Raw genomic sequence first — 21,127 nt, forward strand, 5'->3', positions numbered from 1 at the left:
ACCATCCTGGAACCAGAGAGTTCCATAAACTGGGCCATACAAACCTTTACATTTGGATTTTTGGTGTCCAGGAGTAGCGTCCAAGCACTTTCCAAAAACACTGGACACTGGAAAGACTGGGCATTCCAATTTCATTAGGGTTGAGGTCAAGGCCACTAGAGTTCCTCCACACCAAACTAACCAAACCCTGGTGTTACTGACCTGGCTTACACTGATACTGAAAGCATTTAAGTGATTTATACACCTGTTTGCAATGTGTGTCCACATACTTTCAAACATCCAGTGTAACGTTTTGCAACACTCGCGGGTGTGTTTGCAGACTCAGGCGTACGTACACACGCCGGGATTAGCCCATCACTCCAGACTCTTTTGTTAGGGCGGCTTTGTCACTGCGGTTCTCTCCTGTTATAATTGCAAATGAGTCAGTGTGTGACAGGAATAACTGAAAGCTTTCAAACACTAGCTGAGATTCTCACAGCATTAAAGTCTCACGTTTAATACGACCCGTGTTGAAATCTGGGGTTGTACAGAACGTCTGTCTCACTGTTTAGTCTAGACACCTGAATACAGGTGCACAACAAAGCCGTAGCAATGCTAGTCAGTGGACAGTGGCAGCCTAGTGGGTTGCCAATCTAACGTTTTGGGGGTTGGAATAATGGCTCTGCTTTGCAGCCACAGTTGGGCCCTTGAGTAAGGCCCTTCCTTCTCTCAGCTCCAGGGGCTCTGACCTCTGACCCACTGAACAGCTTTGGAATTAACCAAAACATCATTGTCATTTCCTGACCAACACCAGTGCACAAATTGCTAGAGACATACCAGTCACATAGAGGTCACTCTCAAGACTTTGATGATCAGTGCCCAGCCATACAAATGCTGCCATCTTTTAACTGAATGGGCACAAATCCCCACAGACACATACAAGTCTGGTGGCTCTATTTTAATACCATTTATTTTGGAAATATGACGTCCGACAAGCTCACGGCCAGGTGTCCGAATACTTATAGCATATCAGGTTCAAAACACTTTAGCAGGGTGGCATGATGGCACAGATACTAGGGTCAACACATGCAGAAGATGGATTAGCTAATAAAATCTGCCTTAAGTGTGAGTGTGTGTTGGCCTGTGATGGATTCCTGTTGTGCACCAGCGTTTCCAGGAGGCGCTGGACCCACCATGACCAGGATAAAGCTGAAGTGTTCCTCTGGACCGCAGCCCGAGTCCTGGCACGCCGACTGAGGATAATTAATGCGTTTGGCTGGAGAGCGCAGCATTGTGTTTGAGTTCTTTAATTAAGCAGGAACAAAGGGTGATGGGAACGGTGCGTTACATAACCACGTTCTTCATAACAGTCTGAACCTGAACCTGAACCTGGATAAACACAGGAAGATCTTCTGCTTCTTCTCCATCAGCATCTCCTACATCTCTCACTGCGCCTGAACGTCCTTCCTGTTGTTCCCGACAAATCAGTCTCGTTCCTTCCTACGTCTCACGGCCCGATTAATCCCCTTCCAGTTCTTTCTTCTTACTCCTCGACCTGAATCGCCTCCTCTCCTCCCCTCTCTCCTTTCTTCATCCGGCTACCCCTCTGTCGGCCCCCGTCCCGTTCCCATGGTTCTGACGCCTCGAGGGTCGGGGTCACGGCTACTGCGTTAATAAAGACACTTGGACGGATTCCCAGGCCTGCAGGAAAACAACAGAGACGCGATCACAAACACATCACGCACACACACACGCACACACACACAAAAGTATTCAACCAGCCACATAAAGTGTTTTAGGAAGATATCTGTCCACCGTGAGTTTATCGTGATTCGTCGTTCAGTCTGACGGGGACGAGTGGCTCGAACCATGCCAGCCGAATGCACTCCAAAGCACAACACACAAACCTTGACTAGAGAGGTCTCGCATTCAGGCCTGCATTTCTACTTCTGATAGTTTGTTGAATAACTGTTGGCGGTGCGGTGGGTAGCACTGTCGACGCACGCAAGAAGGGCCTGGGATTGAGTTTGCATGTTCTCCCCATGTCTATGTGGGTTTCCCCCAGGCGCTTCGGTTTCCTCCCACAGTCCAAAAACATGCAGTCAGATTAATTGACAATAATCGAGTCCCCCTAAATGTGTGTGTGTGTGCCCTGTGATGGACTGGTGACCTGTCCATGCTGTTTCCTGCCTTCCATCCGGTGAATTAGAACCTCTTTGACCCTGACCAGGGTAAGGTGATAAAACACACAATAAATAAATGACTGTTTTATATGTGGGCGGAGCGGTGGCTTAGTGGGTAGCACTGTCGCCTCACAGCAAAAAGGTCCTGGATTCGATCCCCAGGCGGGGCGGTCCGGGTCCTTTCTGTGTGGAGTTTGCATGTTCTCCCCGTGTCTGTGTGGGTTTCCTCCGGGAGCGCCGGGTTCCTCCCACAGTCCAAAGACATGCAGTCAGGTTAATTGGAGACACTGAATTGCCCTATAGGTGAATGGGTGTGTGTGTCTGCCCTGCGATGGACTGGTGCCCCGTCCAGGGTGTTACTGTGTGCCTTGCGCCCATTGAAAAGCTGGGATAGGCTCCAGCACCCCCCACAACCCTAATTGGATAAGCGGTTAAGAAAATGAATGAATGTTTTATATGTAACTAAATAATCAAAATACACTTTTTACAAAAAAAAAAAAAAAAGACTCATTTTAATTATAAATGTATAAAAAAATTTATATATTTTTTTAATTAAACATACAGTAACTTAGAGTGAGTTTGCATGCTGTTCATTTTATTGTTAATCTACCCAGATGAAGGAATTATTTTGTGGGTAAATAAATGATCCTGTTGGACACACAGACTGTGGTTATGCAAACGTGACGCAGTGCAACAGGTTTAAAAATAAGAAAAGAAAAAGAACGACGCAAATACGGATGAAATAAAAAGGACACACTCGCACCAAAGCTCTCAAAACTTCATCACATGACAGTTCAACGACCAGTCTGGGGTCAAGGCTTCTAAACGAATTTATGACAACACAACCATGGTTACAGTGCCTCTCTCTCTCTCTCACACACACACACACACACACACACACACACACACACACACACACACACACACACACAGCATTCCTGGCAGCTCTCACACACACCCTGACTCACTATCTGCCCTTCAGCGCCAAACGTTTAATCACATTTCCAGAGAAACACAGAGTTACTACATGAACGAGTTACTAATAAACTCTCAGATCCAAAACAGTCCAGCATGTGGACGCGTGCAGAACGTCCACGAAGCTTCTCACAAACATACAACACAGGAGGATTAAAAAAATAAATGTTGTGTTTTACTTAATACTGAATAATTCAAACCCTTCTGAGATTATTTTGGACAGTATCCTTTGTGCCGTGGCTCGTAGCTTCTTAACTTCTACACGCGCAGCCATCGACAAACCAGAGCATGTTCTCCACCTCGTAAATTCAGACTTTACACATTAGGGTTAAACATTTATCTCCCTACTGCTGAAATCCAGTGTTTGTGACCTTGGTAGGTGCCAAAGTCTCCTAAAAGAATAAAAATGTACCAGTTTCTGCACCGCTCAGACATTTTTGTGTACTTTGCTTTTTCAAACTGATTAAAATGTTAAAAATAAAAATGTTCCACTGTAAAAGATGCACCATGTCAGGTCACAGTGATAATGACAGAAACCAGGACACGTGTGCTGTAAGAGAACTGAACAACCTGTTTCCATCAGCATGAACGAACAAGCTCGATTTGATCTCAGTTAATCCAGGAAAAGTGAAAGTTTATTGTCCCTCCGGCTGAAGCTAAAGCTCCTGATGACTTTGTTTACGTCTCAGTGAGGATTTTACAACACACACACACACACACACACACACACACACCTATAAGCTTTTATGAGACTTAATTCACCGTGCAAAATGATTTTGCATTTGTTAGATATCAGCTTTCGATTAATTAAATCAAATCTAATGTTTAGATTCTTCTAGAACGATTAGAGATAACAGCTGGGCTATGCTAAGCTAAACCTGCATGCTAAGATAAGCTAGACCATTAAAATTCTGCCTCTAAAACTTGAATAGATACCAAATACAATGTGTGAATACGTGCGTCAAATGCTAGCAAGCTTCTAGAATGCTTGCTAATGTTTACAAGTAAACACACCGATCAGCCATAACATTAAAACCACCTCCTTTTTTTTACACACTGTTTATTTTATCAGCTCCACTTACCATATAGAAGCACTATGTAGTTCTACAATTACTGACTGTAGACTGCATTGACAATGACATGGTGGTGGTGTGTTAGTGTGTGTTGTGCTGGTATGAGTGGATCAGACACAGCAGCGCTGCTGGAGTTTTTAAATACCGTGTCCACTCACTGTCCACTCTATTAGACACTCCTACCTAGTCGGTCCACCTTGTAGATGTAAAGTCAGAGACGATCGCTCATCTATTGCTGCTGTTTGAGTCGGTCGTCTTCTAGACCTTCATCAGTGGTTACAGGACGCTGCCCACGGGGCGCTGTTGGCTGGATGTTTTTTGTTGGTGGACGATTCTCAGTCCAGCAGTGACAGTGAGGTGTTTAAAAACTCCACTCATACCAGAACAACACACACTAACACACCACCACCATGTCAGTGTCACTGCAGTGCTGAGAATGATCCACCACCTAAATAATACCTGCTCTGTGGGGGTCCTGACCAATGAAGAACAGCATGACAACAGGGGGTAACAAAGCATGCAGAGAAACAGAGGGACTACAGTCAAAGGCTAGCACATTTATTAGCAGGTCAAAATGTCAGACGATAAGCGACTGCAGGACATTGAGGTGGTTCCTTGTTGCATATTCTTGTTTTATGAGCAGTAAAACAAACTAAACATTGTTTGTTATACACAGATCATTTAATTGTACAGAGCTGCATGTTTAGGGACACTTGGACAATCATAGTTCCTAACGTTATCATCTCTAGGCTTATAAAAGTAATAAATCTGAAGGTAACCAAGCATGGAGTTAAATCCTAAACCCATGTGTGTAAAAACAGACTCAGAACAGGATCAGCCGTCCCCGCCCGCCCGACCGAGCGCAGAAGCTTCCAGAGAAATGAAAACCGTTCCAAGTCATCAGCACGAAAACACACTCAGTTTTTTTTCCTTCTCGGCCTTTCAGTGAGATACATTTCCTTATTCAGACGTGCTGGACTGCTAACACACGCTCGCCTCGTGATAAACAGGGAGATCACAGGGAGGGGAGCGCATTTTTGCACCTTCGCTGGAACTGGACGTCATTCTCAGCGTCCGGAGTCTTTTTTTCCTGCAGTTCATCACTCCATTAAAACTCATCCAGGCTTCCGCACACACACACAACATGTCCGATGAAGCAATGAAGCAACCCAGGCTGTAAATCAGATTTAAAATAATAAAATCCAGATGTAGGACTTCACTTAATAATAAAATTAAGGGGGGAAACGGTTCAAATGACGTCTTTTATTCTCTCAGATCGACTTCCTTAACATAAAAAGGAAAAAAAACTGAAAAGTCTCCCTTATAAAGAGGACAGGACAGGAGGAATTTCAGGACGTAAATCTAACGGGGAAAAGTGTGTACAAGAGTCTGGAATGTTTAAACTGGACAGCGTGATGCAAATTCACACTAGAAATCCGAATCCAGAACCTCAATCCCATAATACATTCACATTTTCAGCATTTTATCCAAAGCAACTTACAACTGAGAGTATACATTGCGAGCAATTGAGGGTTGAGGGCCTTGCTAAAGGGCCCAACAGTGGCAAGCTGGCAGATGTGGGGCTTGAACTAGCAACCTTCTGATTACTAGATCTGTACCTTAACTGCTGAGCTTTGATACACTATATAAGCAAAAGTATCGGGACGCCCCTTCTAATTATTGAATTCATGTGTTTCAGCCACATCAGTCTCTTAAAAATCAGTTTATAAAGGAAATTCTATGCTTCCAACTTGGCAGCAACAGTTTAGGGAAGGCCCTTTCCTGTTCCAGCATGACTGTGCCCCTGTGCATGAGGTTTAAAGAAACTCCAGTGTGCAGCACCTCAGCCCCACTGAACAGCTTTGGAATGAACCGGAACATCAACTGAATAAACTGGAACTTTAGCCACATAGATGCTGGCATGTTTCGACTGAATGGGCACAAATTCCCACAGACATGAACAGACAGGTCTTGTGAGAAGTCTAGCTAAAAAGGTCACACAGAAGTCGCTCTGTTTTAATAGCATTTGTTTTTAAACTAGGAAGTCCGACAAGCTCATGGTCAGGCGTCCAGATACTTTTGGCCATATTTGTACCTACAGTATATTGGTATTGAAACTAGATTATCTGCATTTGGTGCACCCCTGATAATAATAATAATAACATCCAGTAAATATAAATCCATTTGGGAAGACTCTGTAATGTAGATGGTTCATGGAAAGCATAAGTTCATCCTTACACTGTTGTCCCCCCTCAGACACAGCCTGTCATGTCTGTATAGACGCCCGGATGGCCGATAATCACCCGAGTACTTAAGAAAGTTTGTAACAAAATAAAAATTTAAAGAGAAAAAATAAACTCCTCTGATGTTTGCTTAGTCATGCTGTCAAAACAGGGTCCTAAATTCAGCCCGGGTACCTAAAAATCGTCCAGATCACACGGTGATGAACATGGTAGCAGTACGGAGTCGTGCACCACTCCATCCAGTGTAAAAGTGCTGGAATGTATTTCCCTCCACCTCTCAGGTGTAAACCTCTTGTCGTCCGTTCGTAAACCCTCCACCGATCCCTCCCATCATCTGGGTGTCCATGATCTCCAGGACGTCCTCGAGAATGGACGGCCCCAGGTCAAGGTGAAGCGATAGAAGAGAACCTGCGTGAGACAGGTAGGGAGGATCGGTATCGCCCTCGGTTACTTTATTCCTCCTGTTCTCCACGTCCTCGTGTCTGTCCTTTCTGTCCTGGTGTCCCTGTTGCTGCGGGGAGCCCGGAAGCGATTCGTGATGGGACTCCAGGTGCAGCCTGGGAGGTTTCGGGGGCGGCGACATGGCCGGGGCGGGAGTCTTTGACGCGACGGGGGCCGAGGTCGGCAGGGTGAGCGCCTGCACCCCGCCGATCACAGGAAGCGACAAGGCGTTCTTGAGCAGCGGCGAGGTCTCGGTGGCGGCGCAGTTCCACTGGAACGCCTCGTGACGACCCTGCTGCTGCCCGGGCAGCAGGTGAAACTTGCCCTGGAGGAAGGACAGGTCGCCGAAGAGGTCGTCGCTGCCGGCGCCGCTCCCGATGTGGATCGTGTGGCGGAAGTCGCCCAGAGGAGGGCTGATCATGTCGGACGAGAGCAGGTCTCGCAGCTTCTCCTTCTTGCCCTTGCGGCTCCGGCGCTTTAGGTAGATGGGCGCCTTAGAGGACATGGTGGATACCGGCTGCCCCCCAGCACAACACAGAGAGACCTCGCGCAACAGCGTGGAGGAAGAAGTGACCACGGCCAAATCCTGGATCAGTTCAGGTCCTCAGGATGAGATTATTACCACTACAGAGAGAGCAAAAGGACCGAATTCCCAACGTCCATGTTCTCCATCCCTTATTACTCCTGTGAGAGACAGAAACGGGGGGGAGGGGGGGGGGGGCATTAGCACACAGACTCAAATAGACAACAAACACTAACAAAGTCTAGTATCCTTCATTCCTCACTGAGACGTCACATTCTCCAAAAAGTGTCCATGAAGGCAGAACTTATGCCTAAAAACTTCATTAAAGCTTGCTTGACTGTGGACAGTGCCAGACCTGTTTTTGTTTGCTGGTTCTTGGATTTTATCAGACAGAACAAACTTCCTTTATACTCTGGACGTGTCAATCCTAGTTAACGAGTGACCTGTGTACCCACTTATCCCAGTAAGGTAGGTGTGGCTTTTGCACCAGTCAGTCCCAGTGAAGTAGGTGTAGCCTGTTGGTTCTAGTGAAGGAGGTGTGGCCTGTGCACCTGTCAATCTTAATGAAGGAGGTGTGGCCTGTCAGTCTCATTAAAGGAGGTGTGGCTTGTCAATCCTAATAAAGGAGGTGTGGCCTGCAGAGCATGTTAGCGAGTGTGTGGATCAATGTGGAAGAGCACAGAGGTGAAAGAATGTGACCTGCATACCTCAGCGATTCAGTCGTTCCTTTCTAGTTCCATCAGTCATTCAGTAGTGTGTGTGTGTGTGTGTGTGTGTGTGTGTGTGTGTTTGAGAGAGAGAGATAAAGGATGTGTATGTTAACCTTGGTTTAATGTTAGTGAGCGTGACTGCTGTGAAACTCTACATGTCAGACTCACTTTCACTCACAAAAACAAGTCGAAAGTATTTGAACCTGTTGATCAGCAGGAAAAACCCTAAAAACCCAAATTTCAGTTTAATTTATGTGCATTTACTAGGGATGTGACGATACACTCTACCCACGATGCGATACGATTCACGATGCTGGGTTCACGATACGATTTTTTCCCGATTTTTTAAAACAAAATGAAATTGAAGACAAACGATGACAAAGTTTTCTTTTATTATTTCTCTTTAAATAAAATAAAATACTGTATTTGTGCTTATCTTTTATTTATCTAAATAATTAATGTCCTTTATTTCTGAGGTAGGTACAAACTATGCCAAATAATGCTTATTGTGTAAAACAAAACTGAAATGAATCCAATATTATATAAATAAGTGAATAATACAAATAAAGAAAATATCCTCACATAAATACATTTGGCTGGAAAATTCCTAACCTGGCAACCCTGTAGTGACGTCAACCAGGCGAGGTGACTAGCGTCAGCGCCCTCTGCTGTTTAAAGTAAATATTGATTCATCTTAAATGAATAACCGCACATGTGCACCGGTTTTTAACTGTCTTGTGGTTCATCGTTACATCCCTAGCATTTACATGAACTTTCCTGGCTTTTATCAAAAAATGTATATGATATACATCCAAAATAAGAAGAGCATCACAATGCAAACATGTTATGATTTTATGAACTTGAAAAGACACAAGGTTGATCAAAATGAAAGACTGGTGTGAGGGAGTGAATATGCAGTGGGCAGCACTGTCACCTCACAGCAAGAAGTACCTGGGTTTGATTCCCAGGTGGAACGGTCCGGGTCCTTTCTGTTTAGAGTTTGCATGTTCTCCCCGTGCAGTCAGTGAATTGTAGATACTAAACTGTCCATGACTGGGCTTGAGATTAAAACTTATGACCTGATGAATCTTGTGTGACCAGTAACTCCCTGTCCTGTCATGAATGTAACCAAAGTGTAAAACATGACGTTAAAATCCTAATAAAATAAATAAATATGTGAGTGTTTGATGCCCTGTGATGAACTGGCACCCTGTCCATTCCTGCATTGTGCCCGGTGTTTTATATCCTGACTACGAGAGAGTGGTCGTGAAAACAAATAAAGGAATGAATGTGCTGTGTTGTGTTGTGGAACAGAATGACCCAGTGTGTGTGTGTGCGTGTGTGTGTTTATATCTGGATATATGGAGTGACACCCTACAGAATGTCATTGTTTACACAGAGCGAGGAGGCTGCAGGTCCCTCTGAGCCGAGTGTGTGATAATGAACAGCAGATGCAGATGGGACTGAAGGAAACAGATCAGATCAGAATAAATCTGCGCTTGTTCATGGACGTGATTTGTGGTTTCTTTTTATGAGCTCTCGTACAGGCCGCTTTTTCAGGCCGTGATGGCGACACAATGAGGTTTTGTTGACGTGAAAGATTTGCATATGTTTGTATGAGGCGTGGATGTCATGCAGTCCTGACATTTTCCTCTTTCTGAAACTGGAGCACCAATATTTCCTATTCAAGGTTCTATAGGCTGAACGTTCTATAACGTAACTGTGTGGCAGGAGTATGTGATGTTTAAATAGTCACCACACAGACGAAAATGTGCTTTAATCCAGTTATATACATGTAGCTAAGTGGGTAGGACTGTCGCCTCACAGCAAGAAGGTCCTGGGTTCGATACTCAGGTGGGGCGGTCCGGGTCCTTTCTGTGTGGAGTTTGCATGTTCTCCCCGTGTCTGCGTGGGTTTCCTCCGGGTGCTCCAGTTTCCTCCCACAGTCCAAAGACATGCAAGTGAGGTGAATTGGAGATACAAAATTGTCCATGACTGTGTTCGATATAAACTCGTGAACTGATGACTCTTGTGTAATAAGTAACTACCGTTCCTGTCATAAATGTAAAAGTGTAAAACATGACGTTAAAATCCTAATAAACAAACAAACAAACAAACAAACAAACAAACAAACAAACAAACAAACAAACAAACAAACATAAAAAATGCTAGTAGCCACGTCACTGCACAACGTTGGTCTGGGGGAGTCTTTATAATGTACCACACGATTTATTTATTTATTTATTAGGATTTTAACGTCATGTTTTACACACTTTGGTTACATTCATGACATGACAGGTAGTTTTACTGGTTACACAAGATTCATTAGTTCAAGTTTAATATCAAACACAGTCGTGGACAATTTTGTATCTCCAATTCACCTCACTGCACGTCTTTGTACTGTGGGAGGAAACCGGACACGTGGAGAACATGCAAACTCCACACAGAAAGGACCCAGCCCACCCCACCTGGGGATCAGACCCAGAACCTTGTTGCTGTGAGGTGGCAGTGCTACCCACCGAGCCACTGTTCCGCCCTCCACTCGATTTAAAAACGACACAGAACGTCCTTAAACTTTCTGATTGGGAATCTATTTAACATATTATTTAAAATCCACTTTGTTCAATCAAATAGAAATAGTTTTATAGTAACACCTTCATCCTGGTTAGGGTTGCAGTGGTAACAGCGCGCCCTGGAAAGACCTCCACTCATGGCAGGGACTCACATTTAATTTAGTACAGCCAATCCAACTTCTGCATGTTAAACTGGATGTACACACAGGAAACCCACGCAGAAAGAGGGAGAACATGCGAAACTTAAAACGATCGAAGCCAGGTTCCTTCACATCATGTCCCTCATGACATTTGTAGGGTTTCGAAACTTTCCAACATTCAGTCTTGGTTTATCTGCTTGTTTGCGTTTAATAATGTGATGCATGTCACGTGTTTATTTCATTGTTTTAAATAACAATAGCAGCAATTTTATGTCATTGACAGTAAACTGCACATGTTTATAATCCAGTGAAATGACAAGAGTGATCAGGACAAACGCAGAGCTGCGATCCAAACTATCCACACCCTGTCCACCTGCGCTCCGTCACATTAGATCTAATTAAGTTGTATTTTACTCAGTGTGTGTGTGTGTGTGTGTGTGTGTGTGTGTGTGTTCAGGACACGAGGTTTAAACTAACCTTCAGTTTTGCGCGATTAAAGTCCGTGCTGAAGAAACGCGCTCAGCAGATCCGTCCTTTATAATCCAGGCTGAGAGCGCATGATGTCCCCACCGTCCCTCCAGAGATGTCCTCAGGGTCAGAAATGTCCCCACAGTGTCCTCAGGGTCAGAAAGTGTCCTCACATCGATTCCATCTAATCCACCGCGTTCCTGAAATATTCCCAGCAGAGCAAACACACACACACTCGCAGTGAGAGAGAGTGTGAGGGTTTATCTGCTGATGCGCCAAAACGCACTGCTTTAAACTGCCGCTCCACCCACCTTACTCACACACACACACACACACACACTCTCTCACACACACACACTCACTCACTCACACACACACACACACACACTCACTCTCACACACTCACTCACTCACTCACACACACACTCACTCACACACACACTCACTCACTCACACACACACACACACACATACTCACTCTCACACACACACACACTCACTCTCACACACACACACACACACACACTCACTCTCACACACACACACTACCTCACTCTCTCATTCTATATTGCTTAATCACACACACACACTCACTTTCTCACTCTCTCACACACACTACATCACTCATTCTATATCACTCACTCACTACCTCACTCACACACACACACACACTCACTCACTCTCACACACACACACTACCTCACTCTCTCATTCTATATTGCTTAATCACACACACACTCACTTTCTCACACACACTACATCACTCATTCTATATCACTCACTCACTACCTCACTCACACACACTCTACCTATTTTGTCGAAGCAACTGAGAGTTAAGGGCCTTGCTCAAGGGCCCAACAAGGACAACCGGGCAGTGCTGGGGCTTGAACCAGTGACCTTTTGATTACTAGTCCAGTAGCCTAACCTAAGGGAGTTTTTCCTTGCCACTGTCACCCTCGACTTGCTCAACAGGGGGTTTTGGTCTGTTGGTCCCGGAGTCTGTAAAATTGCTTTGAGACCAGTGGCGTAACTAGGAGCTCATGGGCCCCAGTGCAAAAAACAGTTTTGGGCCCCCTCAACAAATTTCATATATATATTTGTTACAATATGTTTTATTCCATAAATATCAGTGTTTGCTATATACTTCCTGTTTGGCTTGCCATTATACATGTATAATACGTGCAGCCAATGGTGGGGCAGTGAGGTGGGTGGTTGAGTTCATGTCGTGGAGCCCCCCCATCCCTGCCATGGGCCCCAGTGCACCTGCCCCCCCTGTAGTTACGCCACTGTTTGAGACAATGTCTATTGTAAAAAGCGCTATACAAATAAAATTGACTTGACTACAACTGCCCTACCCTCAATCCGCTCAAAACTCTTTTATTCATGTACAACTATATATATATAATAATAATTCTATAAGTGACATTATTACAGTCTGCATTACATTGGCATTGATAACTATAACTGCAACATTTACCTTCTGATTCTGATTTCTAATAGGAAGTCAGATTGTATAATAATGCATTTTAGGCAAATTCAGTCCCTAAATCCTTCACTAATATCATTCCTGGCTTCCAACAGTTCATCTGATAGAGCTGACATAATACTGGAGTGGCCCTTTATGGTTTTGTGGATTCTTCGGAATAAAAAACAGTGAGGAACTTGATGAGTGTGCATTTAAACATTAGAAATTCAGCAGTGACAACGATAGAATCAAAACTCTTCTAAAATCCCCGTGTGGATCTGTTCCTCTTACTCCGAGCTCGCCATCGTTTCCTGGATGATGAAATTCCAGAGTGCGCGAGGTATTCACCCCTCATCCATCCACATGCCCTCATGACTAATCACCGAATACAAACTGTTCCACACCCGCCGCTTCTCTCGTGGGAAACGTCCGCCTGCGTCAGAACTGCTGATATGATTCAAAACCTGTGTTTTCATAACGCTTCACTTCCTGTGTTCAGAGTAACAGCTCACTGTATACTGTACAATGAACAATGAACACTGTACACTGGACGAATGTATTTTATTACTCATTTACCATCACAACCTCTGTGTTACTATTGTTCAGGAAGCAAACGCTGCTCTGGATCTGCTGATCGCTGTCAGGTCATTAAAACGTCCACAAAAAGAGCTGCTCACTTCAAACTACCTACAATCATCAACCACTGACAAGTGAAGTAAATCACAGTGATTATCTGGTTACACCGGCGCCTGCCAAGGGATGGAATTGAGCAGGCAGCAAGTGAACAGTCGGTTCTTGAAGTTGATGTTTTGGAAGCCAGAGAATGTGAGCTAGCTAAGCTCACAGTAATCTGACAATACATCAAACTCAAAGAGAATAAGCCAATTCCATAATTTTATCTGACATTTCTAGGGCGGCACGGTGGCTCAGTAGGTAGCAATCCCCAGGTGGGGGAGTCGAGTCCTTTCTGTGTGAAGCTTGCATGTTCTCCCCGTGTCTGTGTGGGTTTCCTCCGGGAGCTCCGGTTTCCTTCCTCAGTCCAAAAACATGCAAGTGAGGCGAATTGGAGATACAAAATTGTCCATGACTGTGTTTGACTCTATTTATTAAAAATTTTGAATACAAATCACATCACTCTACATCGTCGCCTTCCGATGCATTTTTCCCAACTTTTTAATGCCATCAGCACATCATCATCACATGAAAATTTTCTTTCCCTTAAAGCTTCTCTGAGCGTCCAAGAAGGTGGAAATCAGATGGAGCTAAATCCAGACTATAAGCGTCTCTCAGTCTCTTAGACACGACCGATTACTCCTCCTCCTACTACACCCTCACCGCTTATAACCACAATATAAAAGTGAGGAAACTTTTTGAACATCCCTCGTATATTATTTTCACCATTTTCATGCTGTCAGATTGAAAACTAGTGAAACTCTCACAAGCCACGTCATTATTATTCCGGATTCTTTCGAGGTTCCACTCTGATAATACAGTAATTAATCACCGCATGAATAATCTGACGCTCAGAGTTGCACAAGAGTAAAGTCACGTGTTTCGCTCCAGAAACGAAGCGTTATGTCACAACTGATTTACGTGTTTATTTCTCAGCTTGATTAGAAACGATCAGAGTGGATCACGAAGGAAAGTCTGTTTGTACTTCAGATCTGCTTAAACACATTTTGCAATAATTTCCTCCGTGTCCCAATCAAAACTCTCACAGCTTCGTGCGCGATGTTTTACGATCCCTGAATGTTTTGGTTAAAATGAAGGTTACACCATGTTCCCACTTCAAATGCAGCCAATCAGCCGTGACATGCCCGGTGTCTGACGTTTGTGTTTGCTGTTCTGTACTAAAACTTTAGAGCTAATGTTGCTAACAAGTACATAAGTTGAAGTAGAGGTCATTAAACCGGTGGTGTAGAAGGTTTAATGTGATTTCACATTGCAGCCTGGCCTCCCAATTCTTTGTTAGTGATTGAATATAAACAATGAGTTCTCTGTGACCATATAATAAGGATGGATTAGTCATGCAAGATAGAGGCCCTGAGTTCTGGTTCTGTTTTTTTGCCCATGTAATCAGTAACACACTTTATATCAGTGTGTATACTGTTACCCAATAAGTTTGGATCATCATCAGTCGGTCTGATTCCACTGGGAAACACTGGGCGCAAGGCAGTTTAGTCACAGAAAAAATGCAAATAATTGTGTGCCAGGACAACCCTCAGAGGTCTGTGCAAACCTTTGACTTTATCCGTGGCTACCAGCTTAGCACTGTGCACCATCACACACTGCACCACTGTGATCTATAAAGGAGCTTAACCGCGTCATATCAGCACTGAAAGCTTGGAATTCAATGCTGAGTATCTCCCGAATACAAAACCATTAGCCTGACACCAGCACCACACTGTATCAGCTCAAACAGCTCATCTGCCACCCAGGTTTGAATAACAAAGAGCTGATAAGATGAGGAACGAGTTCTGCTTGTTCAGAGCAAGTATGGAATTGTTTTAACCCCGGCGGCAAAGAGCCAGATTTGCATTAAAAGCGTCGAGATTAACAAGCAACACTTCGACTTCTTAATTCAAATGATTAAGGGTGAGATTGTGCAGGTGTTATGAAACCAGCACAGTTACAGATGCTCAGTGTGAATTCACTTCCACTTGGCTTGTATTGCAGAACCCCATCCGACCTTCCCTCCCTCAGACATGGTGAATTGTGTCTGCTGCAAACCCAGCCAGGTCTGTAGAACTGCTGGGATTTAAACTTGAGAGATCCTTCACCCAACAGGGGTGAGTTAAGTCAAGTCATTTATTTGTATAGCGCTTTTTATAATAGACATCATCTCAAAGCAACTTTAAAGCATCCAGGACCAACAGACCAAAAACCACCAGTGAGCAAGCCAAGGAAAATTTCCCTTTAAATTACAGAAAGAAACCTTGAGAGGATCCAGAATCAACAGGGACTTTAATTCTCCTGGGATAAGTTAGCATCTTGGATAGCATTTGATCCAAGATCACTGTCTGCAGAATTTCTGTTCCCACCATTAGACTAGACTGTCATTCCTTGCTGCTAAAAAGCATATTCATAACACAGTGCTACCACCACCATATTTCAGGGGTGGTGGGACAGCTCAGAAATTAAGTAGAACTAACTGCTTTGAATCACTTTGGGTGTTTCCAGGATTGATACTGACCCAAAATGCTGGATCGATACCAGATCTGAGGATTTTCATTTCCAAAACTGGATCAGGAAATTAACTTTAGCACCCTGAGCACGGACGTTTTGGTCGCTTCGTTTAACCTCGCTACAAACCTTTCATGTGCAATGTCATGATCTACAGCTTTAAAAACCTCAGTATGATGTTAGCAAGCGTCTGGCAAGCTTTAGGCAACATGTGTTCAGCAGATCTGTGCAGAGGGAGATGAGATGACGACAGTGGTTGTGCTATGTGGGTTCAGGAAAAGGGTGTGTGTGTCCTGTACTTACAGATACTGAGTGTGTGTAGGTGCCCCGCTGATACGCAGTCAGACTGGATTTACTAACATGTCAGGTCTTTATCAGCGGCCGACTGGTGAAGCATGTGAGGTCAGTGAATTTGTGGTGAGTACTCACAGATCGGATTCTGTCCCAGATCATTTAATAAACGTACATCATGTCATGGCCAGGTGGAGCTGATCTTGACCGTTTAGGACCTGTCAAATGTTATGAGGTGGAATTTCTGACCTGCCGTCAGTCTCAGCCCAGAGCCACAATGTTTGTTGGTTGGTTGGTTGGAGGTTTTAGAAGAAAGGAAATGCAATATGTTTAGCATGAGGTCATTTGTGATTGGGATGGACGCCATGTACTGTAATGCTCTTCCACTGCATCGTCCAAATCTACTCCAGATGTGATGGAGAGGACCTGCAGCCAGTTGCACTAGTTGAACTGAAGTTAACATTGAATTTCTTTCCTCCCGTAACATAATTTAAACACAGAGCTTTAAGGAAAATTTGAGGCTCAATAAATTGTCCTGTTTTGAGGAAATAACAGATGAGAAGGAGTAAGGAGCACCACCATGTAAAGAATAGTACAGTTTCCTCCTCCACATCTGTTATTTCCATATAACACGACATGTCGTTGGGTGTTATCCAAATTATAGCCACTTGCCAACGTTTAACAATAAAGGTTTTGTATGTTTGTCTTCCGCATACTTGAAGAATCCAACTTTCTGGTACAGTCTCCACATGCTGCTTGCTAATGATATGCTTCCATTTTATCTTCACTTCATTACGATTACATTTTACTTCTACTCAATGAAGCAAATAAATAACTGGCTGATTGAAAAAGTTGGCTACAAATGGTGATTCAACAGATTCATTAGCCGTTCATTAGCAGCTAGAAAGCCAGCCTGCTAATTAAAATGATAATTTGCAAATTGGATACTCATGTTTATCCAACAGTCCTACACCTCAATAGAACTTTTTAAAAAAGCTTAAAATGTTTACATAAGTGGCCTAAGCTTTGGCCTTGTAATGTGTCCTTACAGATAGATACACCACCCCTCCCCGATCCCAAACACACACATACCTCTGTCCTTACACACATACTGGGCGTCTCAATAGGAGGCTATTCAATGACTGATTGACTGCAAACCTCAGGAATGTGACCTGATCCAAATCAATGTCTACCAACCAGTCACCAACAGTGTTCCACAGTTCAGTATGGTTGAGAAGATCTGGTTGATTTATCAGGAAGGGAAAGGCGTGTTCGGGCAGCGGACGGCCCTGGTTTTCAGGTTAAGATAAGGCAGAGATCATTGTGTTTCGATCTACAGCACGAACAAAGCCCGTTTCCTCCGGCTTCATTCAGGAAACAATTGTGCGCTAGAGATATCGCTCCGTGTTCAAAGCTCCAGCCTGAGCTCATACTGAATTACATCGGTTCTAAACCTTCAGGCTGTAACAGTACCCAAAATGAACCCCACAGGCCACATCAATGTATTTACCACAAAAATAATAGGCCTATGATACAGGATCAGAAGCCCCTGCTGTACAGAAACACTTCAGGCAAATTCAGGTTAGATCAGTCCGTCATATAGATCACATTTACAACGGAGTGAAATTATAGACCAACAACTTCAGGGAAGATTCGGTTCATAAGAACTCAAGATACATATAATACAGATATAATATACATATAATAAGATTTTATATAATACTTAAATAAAAAACACTGTGGATTAAAGATTCTGTAAACCATAACTAAATGTTTATAAAGGTCTATAAATAATCCTTTCAATTTTCTATACATTATCCTGTAAACAAATAATAAATCATTTTATAAACAGTTTATGAATTATATCTCTTAATTATCTATTAAAAATTTTATAATCGTGCAAAACATAAATAAATTAAGGCCAATGCCAATGATTTTCTTCCCTAAAATGACTATAAATAATTCTAATAACTGCCCATAAACATCCCAGATAAGTTGATCTTTATATCAGACTTGTTGGCATGTGGTTGTAAGATATACATTAACATATAGAATTATTAATTTATTTATTTACTGACATTATTTCTTCATTCTAAATGTTTGGATTTGGTGATACATTACTGATGAACCTGTCTGCCTGAGGGCCGTTGGCTCTGATCACTGTTTTGGATTCCGAGGAGCCGAGATGGACGGGTTTTGTAGCCTTCAGACGAAATAGTTCAGCTTTTCTTTTCATTTCGGTTTTCAGGCACCGACACGTCAGAGACGGCAGGAATGAAGGGAGTGTGCAAGACTGCAAGGGCCAATTTTGGGCTTTGAAGGAACCGTTTTAATGTAGATGATCGGTCAGGACACGTTTTGTATTGAAACTTTGCCTCTATCATTTTGCATCGAAACTACGAGATGAATGTAGATAATAAAGCCCCCTATCACCCCCCACCCCCAGAAGAAGAACACACATGCATTCATGCATTTACACATAATGAACAGGTGAATAAAACATTCCACATGTTCTGACTGGTTTAATATTGTCTGACACCTCTTGTTTTTTCCTCAAGTTTGCAGAGCATGACAGAGACCCAGTTATTTCCTCCAACATTTCTGAATAAAAATCACTGACCACACCTTTAAGCAGAATTACTGTAGTTCTAGACTTTGGCAAATACTGTCAAATTGAATAAATCTTCTATACTAACAAAAATCTATTTAAGTAACACTGTAAGAAAATGCTAATGTGTATTTATTCCAAACTCGTTTTCACTTTATTAGTTCGGAGCCACGAGGCAGGAGGTGGAGAGCGAGGCCAAGGAGGAGGTTTATGGATGTGGTAATGGAGGACATATGGGTGGTCGGTGTAACAGGGGAGAACGTTCAGGACAAGGCAAGATGAAGACAAATGATCTGCTGTGGCCACCCGAACAATATTGTTAGACGTAGACGTATCACCTTTAGGGTTTTTGTTTAAATAATCATTTGTTATTGTTCCAGCTTTTGCAGTCAGTTTGGATATGCTCAAATCCCCAGTGCGCTCTGGAACTTTACATATTAGGGAATTAGTGCCCATTCAGTTAGTTCACTGATGTTGAATTAGAAGCCCTGGCTCACAGTCAACATTCTGATTCAATCCAGAGGTGGGGTTGAGGTCACAGCTCAGAAGCTTGCTGTATACTCCTGTGTGTGATAAAACAATAATTGGGTTGGGGGAGGTAAACTTTTGGTCATATATTGTGCTGTACATTGTTACCTAAACATTTTCTGAAAATTGCAGCGAACCTGAAAAGAAAAGAGAAACAAATTAATGGTGAAACAAACAACATTAAAGTGTCGAGTGACAACCAGTAAAACAAGAAAAGAAAACACACAATAGTATTAGACCAGTTTACCTGGTACATTCCTCCCGTCACACCCACGAACTTTGTTCTGAATATCGAACCCTAAACTGTAATAAGGAAATAAAAACGCTGTCGGTTTGATTTTCTGTCATTTATTAAACTGTTCATTTGCATCTGAGCCGTTTGTCCCGGCGGCCGCGCGCTGCGCGTTCACGTTCACGAGATTTTTAACGGTCACATTTCAGCGCGTCGTTGTTCAAAGGGTTCAAAGGATTTTTTAAAAATACGCGCCAGAACGTGCGCGAGAGCGTTGCTAGGATACACTGAACACCTGTCAGCTGGTCGGACACGCGCAGTGGACGGTTATTTTTCAAATTAGACACGAGAACGTGAGAGAAATGACCGTTAGAAATTACGTCACACACACACACACATATATATATATATAGTATATACAGTATATATAGGGTTAAGGGCCTTGCTCAAGGGCCCAACAGTTGAAATTGACAGTGGTGGGACTTTAACTAGCAACCTTTAAGATTAACCAGGCTTAACATATTCAAATTAGATGAAGTGAAAAGATACAAAACCAAAGCAAACTTTAATAAACTTAAAATTAAAATGAGCTCAGGCCTTAAGGGTAAAACTATTAGCTTGAGGTAACAAGAATATTCACTTGTTGTTGCACATTTAAATACATTTTTCTCTTTTTTCAAATACAGTTTACGTGGGGACAGTGGGAGCCTAGTGGGAGCTTTGGACTATCAATCGAAAGGTTGAGAGATCAAATCCCAGCTCTGTCATGCAGCCACTGTTGGGCCCTTGAGCAAGGCCCTTAACCCTCATGGTTCCAGGAACGCTGTACAATGGCTGACCCTGCACTCTAACCCCAGCTTCCAAACAAGCTGGGATATGCGAAGACAGAATGTTGTTGTACTGTACACGTGTATCTGTATATATGACAACTAATGGCGTTCTATCCTATCCAGTTAATTAGCCAAAAGATTTGTGGTGACTGCTTTGGTTTTGCTTTTGGTTTTTAGGCTGTATCATTCAATAAATCCATGTTCAGACTTCCTTCCACAACTCCTACCCAAGTCTAATGCTGCGAGTAATGAAAACAACAAAAGAAAGCGATTTCAGATCAAGATAAAGCTACTAATGTTTTACCCCAAATACTAGCTGATAACATCACCACACCAAGCTGGATTTCAGCAGCTCTGTAGCGTAAACATCTTCATTATCTTAAATCTTACTACTATAAACTTTTGTCAGGAGCACCATGCCACCATAAATATCTATCAGCCTGGAAGGGTTACAAAGCCATTTCCTAGGCTCCATTACTTCCAAAAACGAAGAAACTGGAAACAGTTCGGAAACATGATGTAGGACGTAGAGATGCAATAGGTTCACTTGAGCTTATCTCAAAACCACAGGATGCACCCAGTATAACCCCTGGAGTGTCAGGCAATTATGGGGCATCACACACTTGATTAGGCACTTAATTAACACCTATGGGCAATTTGGAGTCCACACTTCAACTACTGG

At 43.2% G+C, this 21,127-nt stretch overlaps 1 protein-coding gene and 1 long non-coding RNA gene across 3 annotated transcripts; both read right to left on the reverse strand.

The window, feature by feature from the left end:
- Positions 1-950: 950 nt before the first annotated feature.
- cdc42ep2 (CDC42 effector protein (Rho GTPase binding) 2) lies at positions 951-11,559 on the reverse strand. Of its 2 annotated transcripts, XR_010007621.1 has the most exons (3): positions 11,318-11,559; positions 6,449-7,578; positions 951-1,680 (listed from the first exon to the last, which is right to left on the reverse strand). XR_010007621.1 is itself a non-coding variant. In XM_062988386.1 (2 exons), exon 2 carries the CDS (start codon positions 7,397-7,399, stop codon positions 6,731-6,733), a length of 669 nt encoding a protein of 222 aa, XP_062844456.1. In that variant the 5' UTR covers positions 7,400-7,578; positions 11,318-11,559; the 3' UTR covers positions 4,748-6,730. The 2 variants fall into 2 exon arrangements, 1 of the variants encoding a protein (XP_062844456.1); XM_062988386.1 differs by lacking the exon at positions 951-1,680 and having other exon boundaries at positions 4,748-7,578.
- A 7,160-nt stretch (positions 11,560-18,719) lies between these two features.
- LOC134303107 (uncharacterized) lies at positions 18,720-19,826 on the reverse strand. Its single transcript, XR_010007622.1, has 3 exons — positions 19,631-19,826; positions 19,492-19,520; positions 18,720-19,418 (listed from the first exon to the last, which is right to left on the reverse strand). It is a non-coding gene; the product is annotated as an uncharacterized LOC134303107 (long non-coding RNA).
- Positions 19,827-21,127: the final 1,301 nt, after the last annotated feature.

Source organism: Trichomycterus rosablanca, chromosome 26, assembly GCF_030014385.1.
Source record: "Trichomycterus rosablanca isolate fTriRos1 chromosome 26, fTriRos1.hap1, whole genome shotgun sequence".
NCBI classification, from domain to species: domain Eukaryota; kingdom Metazoa; phylum Chordata; class Actinopteri; order Siluriformes; family Trichomycteridae; genus Trichomycterus; species Trichomycterus rosablanca.